Here is an 8254-nt window from a genome sequence, read left to right as displayed (position 1 = left end):
AAGCCCTTCCTGATTTCTTATTGTTTTGCATTTTTGTCTCTCGTGCTTGTTTCAGATCACCAAACAAATGTTAATATTAAACAAAGATAACCCTAGGAAATAAAAAAATGCAGTTTTTTTAAAATGATAATTTCATTTCTTATGGGGGAAAACATGTCCAAACCTCATCAAGATGTTTTTTTGTCAAATGTGAGATGAGCCTTTGACTCTTTCCGGTCAGCAGTGGTTTTCTTATCGGAACTATCCCATACATGCTAATTTATTCAATTTATTTCTTATTATTGAATTTTGAACTCTCAACTCAAGTGAGGAAATTCAGGAATGCAGTTTTTAGATGCTGTTCTGCTCTGGCTCTCACTGTGACTTGTTTAAAATCCTCATTTAAAAACTGTTCTTTCGTATTATTTGGGTTAAACTTTGTCTAATATTAAAATGTCTTTGACACATGTAAGTGTGACATATATATGTAAAAAAAATTCAAGAAGGGGGCACTGTTTTTTTTTTTTTTTTTTTAAACATTTTGTTATTCCTGACTATTTTCCCTGGTTGAAGGATGAAACTTAAGAACGGATTTAGTCTCTTCATTACGACTATTTTGAATATTCTGTAGTTAATTAAAGATGAAAAGAATGCAGTACATACAAAGGAATAATAAAAGACCCACAGCACTATAAATGGACAGCTAGACGGACAACATATTTGGATAGATGTGTTTTCAACCACAAGGAGGCAGTTTAGCTCCACTGTAGAGAAAAAAGGACGACGGGGTTTCCTATTGCGATAATATACAAGGTCTCTGCAGAATTCACAGCCCTCTGTCGTTATATGTAATGTATGAGGGGCAATTTACAGCATAATATTTACTCCTTAAAGGAGTAATGGCACGAACTCATCACTAGTAATACTACAACAGCTGCTAGTATAATAAGAATAAATATTTTATTTTTCTTTTCATTGAAATAATAATAATTAATTAATTAAAAAGACTACTAATTTCTATGGTAGTGAGTGCTGCCTTCAGATACTTCCTCTAATCGGCGATTAAAGAAACATAAACATAATTATGTGACACAATGCACTTATTTTAGTGATTAAAAAATATGTTAAATACCGCATTCATAACCATGACGGAACTAACTTACATTCACAATGAATCAAACACGTCTCAGTGCTATTTTGATTCAGTTTTGATTTAGTTAAGAATTACCCTTTTTTTTTCTTTAAAATTTGTCCCGCATTTATAACCCAGAGTAGTTAGCTAAAAGTAGTGTAGTTAAAAAGCCCCAGTTATTTACTTTCGCTGTTTGTTCCGGCTTCTTCTTGGCATTCTTATGACATAGCTTATTTGTGTAGTTTACGGGCGGGCCTGAAGGCATCACGTTGCTATGGTAACTCAACGCTGAAACCTGAGGGAGAAGTACATTCAGCGTCTTGCTGAGATAAAACGGAGCCACGTGTCTTAGAATCCAGCAAAAGCTGCTTAAAACGGACAAACACGCAATGGAGAAACTTGAAGACATCGAAAATTTTCTGAAGAATGTTGATGAAATAAGTGAGTAATGGTAGAAGTATAGTTTACTAACGATATTAGCTAACACAAAGTTATTCTCTTGTACCCATTTTGCTAAGTTAATTAGCTGTAAACGCTAAAAAACTATTGTGTTCAATAAATATTGAGCTCAAAACGCAAATGTAGTGTATACTTCTGTGCTACTGGGAACTTTGTTGGTTTGAAGGTGTAGATTGTTGAGCTATTTCTTTACTTTTAGCCCTATTTCAAATGCCAAAGTAAAGCCTCTTGGAAAAGATCTCTCTATTTCTTTGAATTCTTTTCAGGTCAGCTTGTGGAGGACCTAAGGTTTTCTGATGCTGAAGCCCAACAAAAAGCAATGGAAAAAGCTGATTGCTACATCACTTCCTTGGCAGAGCCCTGCAGAACCAAAATCAACAAGATGACAGTCAACACAAACCCACCGCCACTCCCTCCTTCCATAGTAAAGACATGCATGCAGTCAACAGCATGTGTCTTAGTCTACAACTCCTTGTATCTTTCTCTGTCTCTCATCCACTCTCTGACCCTCAGGCAGGAACACTACAGACACTACAAACAGCTTCTTGTTGTGTTATCCACCTTGTTCTCTCTTGTTCTTTAAGAAAAAGAACACGGTGTACATTAAGCAGTGAGTAGGTTTTGACCTCTTTGCTACTGTTATTGTTTTTTAAATTGTTTTTTTCTTCTTTTACAGACTCCTCAGACTGAAACTCCAGGTGAGCCACAATGAAAATAAATGTCTCTGTGGTTGTCAGTTGCAGTGATTGAAAGCACACTGATACTGTGCCCAATAATGAAATATTTCAACCAAAGAAGCAAGAACTAGTATCCATTTTTCAAAGATAAATTAATAAAGAACATAAATGATTTATTCCTCCCATGAACTACCATGCATTAGAGGATATGAATGACTCGAAATCAGTGATGTTCTTTGAGTTGATTTGTCTAGAGGCCCTTTAGTCAAGGAGCCTTGTTAACTGTTTAACTCACCAAGGACTTGCATTACATCATCAGTTTTACTGCTTAAACATATGCAAATAGGAGTAATCTCTAGGCTAGTGTACAGTATTTTTATATACTGAGAAGCGCTGTGATGACATCCCACTGAACCCAGCACCCTGAATGTGATATTCCATTTAAAACAGCTTTTCAGCCGGCACTTCTTTTCAAGTCGCCCGGGGGTAAAACTCATTAACAGTTAAGCTTCAAATGTGTAAAAAAACTCACACCTCTTTGCGTGAATCTTCTAATATTGAAATTAACACACCATACACTGAATTCATGATGAGTAAGAAAAATGATCTTGTGCTCGGGGCTGAGAAAGCAAAACAGATTTTAAATTTCTCTGGCTCTTATTTATAGAGAATATCTAGCTTTGTGTGAACCCTCTTTGCATTATAAACACACACTCTGCACACTGTCTGGATCTGTGTAGTTACTAATAATGACTTTCTAAAACGACTGCAGTTTAAAAATAACAGAGCTTCTCAGACAGCGTTGGTTTGATTTTGTTTATTTAAATGGTGTGCAAACTCTCTTCATACTGTGCTCATTAAAAATGGCATTTTTTGACTATTTCCTCCTTTGTAGTACTCATGCTTAAGATTATTTTTTTAATTTCTGTTTTGATCAGAGAATTTCATGAAGATTATGGAGATGGATGCAGAAGAAAGGAAAGTTCGGAAAGCTGCAAATGTGAAAAAGGCTATCGGTTTGTGAAACTTAGCTACCAAACCCTCAGAGGTCTAATTCGAACTCCAAGCAATCAAAATATATGTATTTTTATTGTTTGTGTGTCTTTGCAGTTTGCATTTCTCCAAAATACAGGATTAGGGTTATCACCTGTGATGAATCAGACTTCAGAGGGTTCACCTGTTGTAGATGAGCATTTCTCTATAGTCATTGCTCTGCTGAGCTGACAGTGTTTCCTTTTTAAATGTAACTGCTTGTATCCATCCCTGCAGCGTTCAAGGACAAAGGGAATGAAGCTTATGCTCAAGAAGACTATGAAACTGCTGTAAAGTATTACAGCGATGGTTTGGCTGAAATCAAAGATATGCAGCCGCTGTACACAAACAGAGCTCAAGTAAATATCTTCAATCTATGCTTTACAATGAAAACACAAACTTCCCTTTTTTCTCAAGGGGAAACAGAGCAGAGATGCTTTTGTGTGTTTATGTGGACACAGAGTGCATTAGGCATCTGTGAAACAGAACTTTAGAGATTTTAAATTTAGAATCTTTGTTACCATCTGCAGTGAAATTATAAAATCATTATGTTCCCTTTCAAAATGTCCTGTCTAATGTTTACATCTGTGTAGGCCTATATTAAACTGGGAAAGTACAATGAGGCCGTCAGTGACTGTGAATGGGCCCTAAAGGTAAGGTCTGCCGCATATGTTATACTGAAGTCTAGTGAGCTCACCAGCAGTTTAGAAATATTCTCTAAAGAAACTGGGATGTTTGAAAAACTGGTTTAATTTGGTAATATCCTCAGAATAATGTTTTCTTTATGCTTCCCCAGAATGTCAAAGACACAATTTTTGGGTGGGAGATGTGCTCTGTAAACTGTTCATGTAATTTTCTCCAGTGCAGTGTGTCTGAAAGTCAGGTTGAATATTTATTTCTTACTGTGCAAGTGTGCTGGAGTCATTAAACGACCATTATGTAGATGAAGAGGTTTATTAAGTAATCCCATGATTATTTCATTTCTGCCAGTGTAATGAGAGGTGCATAAAGGCTTATCTACACATGGGTAAAGCATATCTGGGATTGAAGAAATATAACGAGGTGAGTAAGAATACCTCTCATTACAGTTGTACGCCTGAAGTAGAAAGATAATAAGAATTCTCAAGAAATTATAAATATGTTTCTGATTAAGATAATGTGGACTCACAGTAATCATCTGTAAATCTAATTTCAAATTATTTCAATTTATTTATTCCAAAATAGGATTATATCTAACACAGATAACCAGTAAAGCAAGATTTATTGTATGAATCACATTAAAGTGCACTGTAGCTTTTTGCAAACTGTATACCAGCTCTGCTGAGTCTAGAATCTTCTGGAGTCTTTAGTACATGATTGAAACACATTATATAGAAAGTGATGCAGAACATTTTTTCTTTTTTTAGGCAAGAGGCTGTTTTGAAAAGATAGAAGAAATTCAACCTGGGAAGGAAAAAATAGTGAAAGGTAAAGAACTATTTCCCATGGACTACGCTAGGAAAAGGTCCATTAATGAAAATCACCATCTTTGGTCATGTATCATCCAGAACTGTTTTAAGATGGGTACAGCACACATTTACGTTTTTCTTTGAAAAACATCCACAATATTTTGTTTTTTTTTATACTTTGCTTAATTATTCTGTGAAAAGAGTCATATGTTTTCCTAACAATATAAAGCCATCATACTCCTCAAAAACATGACAGTTAGAGGAAGAATGCATCCGTTCATTTTCTTCCACTTGCCAGGGTAGCACCCTGTGGCAGCTGGGAGTCTATCTCGGTCTATCACAGGGCTAACACATAGAGACAGACAACCATTCACACTCACATTCACACCTATGGCCAATTTAGAATCACCAGTTAACCTACTGTAACATGCATGCCTTTGGTCTGTGGGAGGAAGCCAGATTACCTGGAGAGAATTCACACAGAGGGAGAGAACATGCTAACTCTACACAGAAAGGCATCAGCTGGATTGTGGATTTGAATTCAGGACCTTCCTGCTGTGAGGTGACAGTACTTAAAACGGCCCCGCTGTGCCATCCTTGATTAAAAAAATAAAAAAAATACATTTAAGTGATGAAATATCCATCCACATGAAATATTAATCAGGTAATTAAAGGGTTAAGCAGTATTTTTTAGCATACAGGACTCTTTGTTCTCAGTCTGATGGTAAGATGGCAAAATGCTTACCAGGCCAAAAGAGTAGAGTTGTATGTAGAGCAGCAGTGAGACATCCTCATGTCTTATCCTGTCAGTGACCAAAGATTAGACACTGGTTAGATCAGAAATAGTTTGAAAAGGAGGAGCTTGAGTGGAGGTGGGTTGCAGTGTGACTTCCTGAGGCAAATTGACTTTAGGCTAACTAAAGCAACTTAAGTAGTGGGACCTGTACCAGATTTGATGATCAGATTCATATAATGATACCAGCTGAGACCTAAGCTGATGTGACCTGGGATTATGTGGCCTGACCTGGTTTATCTGAACTAGCACTGTGCTCTATTTTGTTTTATTCCCAGATAGAACCTAACCTTCCTGCACTTTGTTACTTTAATGCATATGATGCATCAAGTTCAGTGTTTTACACTGATTTTGCTATTTTCTTATTTGGGCTATTAGGTCATATGTGATGTACCAATACATTTCTTATACATTGGCAAGTGACCTCTTTCTATTTGAGTGAATATTAATAGCAGGTGGTGGGTGTGGTAGTCATGCCAGGTTGACAGATGCACCACAGGAGACTCTTCTCAGATAGGGGCAGCTGCACTTACTGCTATGGAATAACTTACTTTCTCTTCTTGCTTCTCCATTCTCTTTTGTTCTCCTTTGCAGAATACCTGACCCAGGTTGATTTGGGAAAGGAGAAAGAGACTCAGGAGATAAAGGCAAGGGAAGAGTTTGACAAGGGGAAGAGGAAGGCCACAACAGTGGTGGAGCTGTTGAAGAAGCTGTCAAAACCCGGTCAGATTGCCCTCTACTACTGCGGAGGATTGGAGATTCTGTCACAAGCACTTACTGACTGTGAGTGTTCAAACAATTGTGTTTCTCCTTTAATCACTGTTTTCAGTTTTTTCTTGGTAGACTGCGTCTCCGGTGCACCTATTTGTTGGTTTTATGACAAACAAACAAACAAACAAACAAACAACAACAAAAAACGGATTTCAGGCTAGATTGGATAAGAAGACTTGAAGCAGAAAAAGAGATTACAATAATATGCTCTAAAAGCTTGTGCTAATTACAAAAATGCTTTTTTAAGTTTTGCAGGATTGCTTCATGGTAGGTTAAATGCTTACCATCCATGAAGTCCTGCACCATTAGTCTTTGGTACCAGTGACAGTGGAGCAAGTGTGTAAATGGTGGCTGATGTCCATTAAGTATCAGCTTCGCAGACGTTAATGTAAAATGAAAGACGTGCCAGACATTGTTCCTTAGTTTATTTAATAATGATCAGTGCATTAATATCAATCCAGATTCCATATTGGCCAAGGGCATGTGTCCAAATGCATTTTCACTTTTATTTTAAATCAAATATTTTCTTAAATGATTGAATTTCCAGCTATTTTTTGTGTTTTCTACCAGAGACATGTCTAATCAAGATATTGGTTAATTAAAAAAATAATTCATTAATTTTAAGTACTGTATATTCCTTTTTCATCCTGCTTGTAGAGTGATGCAGTTTTGTTCTTGAATCTATAAATAAACAATGAATTGCTTCATTAAAAACACCGTTACAGTATGTTTAAAACTTAAGTATTTTTTTCGACATGCCTCGTAACGTTCTGTACTTTTAGATGTTGATGGTATAGAGATCAGAGGTTTGCTTTCTTTGAAAAACTACATCTACCTCAGTTGCTGCTGTGTTTGTGTTATTTGTGTTTATTTATTTTGTCAGGATGCTGGCTCAGTTAAAATAGAAGAGAATTAATCATAGCAGTGCTGAAATCCTCTATATATAGTCACGAAAAAGAAAGTTTTCAGGACCTCTGTGCAGTCCTGTAACTTGCAAGAAGCTTGATAGCTACATCCGAGAGCATTACTAGCATGTTAAATGTTAAATTTCATGACAGTAAAATTAGAAAAATTTTACTGTCTGGAAGGGTTACCACGAGAAAACCTCATCTCAATCAACGAAAGCAACATGCAAGCTATTGAATTATTGTTTTTCTTATAACTCTACATATAAAGCAACAGTACTTTTGTTAGAAACTGAAAAATTTTCCTGTTTATTGTCCCTCAACAGTGAAATGATATATCCACCTTTACATGTGAAACTGTTATTCAATAAATAATTTTCAGGCTTTTGTGCAGTGCCACTTCTGTGAAAATCTTTCATTTCTTCTTCACTGGTTCTTTTCAGGATTTCCTTATATAAAAATCCTGGAATTGCCACTCTGAAACTTTCTTTAGCGTCTAGTACAGACAGAAGTTTTTTTTTTCCTTTTTGTTTTACTGTGCCTGGTGGAGCAGCTTTAGTGCAATATTTAACAAAGCATCCACGATAGAACTTGTCCATTTACTAAGCTCAGCAGCATTATTTCACTCTGTCCTGTCGGTCACTACTGAATGTTGGAACTTCTCCATTGACACACTAGATTTGTGACAGCCTGGCCCCGGGCACTCTCCATGGACATGGGCCTCAAAATGGCATGTTTATATACATTTCAGTGCAAGAAGTGAGCTGTTGAAAAGAAACATATCTCATTCCTTTTGCTTGGTGGTAGCACAGAGCTTGTTTCTCAAGGTTTTAGATAGGCAGGAACACACTCTTATGGGCCTGATTTCTTCTTGGGTGAAGTAGGGAATTGGGCGGCCAACCACTATTTCACCCCATGTTCCTGTTTGACAATGATACACTCAGGCTGAAAAATAACCGATATGTTTACCAAGTCCTCTGCAGTCTGAAAAGGGGCCACTGTGGACAGGGAGTAATTGAACTTCACTGGGTGATTCACCCTTCCTATTTGAGCTGGTG

The 8254-nt window shown here is 36.7% G+C and overlaps 1 protein-coding gene across 3 annotated transcripts in view; it reads left to right on the top strand.

Annotated features, from left to right (window-relative positions):
- The first annotated feature begins 1393 nt into the window (after positions 1-1393).
- The window catches only part of ttc12 (tetratricopeptide repeat domain 12), an 18426-nt gene continuing 11565 nt past the window's right edge, over positions 1394-8254 (top strand). For 2 of the 3 annotated variants that reach the window (XM_086261555.1, XM_086261556.1), the window contains exons 1-9: positions 1394-1552; positions 1837-1994; positions 2247-2268; positions 3186-3263; positions 3517-3638; positions 3873-3932; positions 4270-4341; positions 4686-4746; positions 6115-6303. In XM_086261555.1, the coding sequence (XP_086117681.1) occupies positions 1501-1552; positions 1837-1994; positions 2247-2268; positions 3186-3263; positions 3517-3638; positions 3873-3932; positions 4270-4341; positions 4686-4746; positions 6115-6303 (814 nt within the window). In that variant the 5' untranslated portion in view covers positions 1394-1500. Of the gene's footprint in view, positions 1553-1836; positions 1995-2246; positions 2269-3185; positions 3264-3516; positions 3639-3872; positions 3933-4075; positions 4163-4269; positions 4342-4685; positions 4747-6114; positions 6304-8254 lie in introns of all 3 variants that reach the window. The other variant, XM_086261557.1, reaches the window with a different exon arrangement.

Source organism: Aulonocara sp. 'chitande type north' Nkhata Bay, linkage group LG14, assembly GCF_057382095.1.
Source record: "Aulonocara sp. 'chitande type north' Nkhata Bay isolate Kocher_YH1m ecotype deep benthic linkage group LG14, A_spYH_male_GT1.1, whole genome shotgun sequence".
NCBI lineage: Eukaryota > Metazoa > Chordata > Actinopteri > Cichliformes > Cichlidae > Aulonocara > Aulonocara sp. 'chitande type north' Nkhata Bay.
This window is presented reverse-complemented; position numbering and strand designations above follow the sequence as displayed.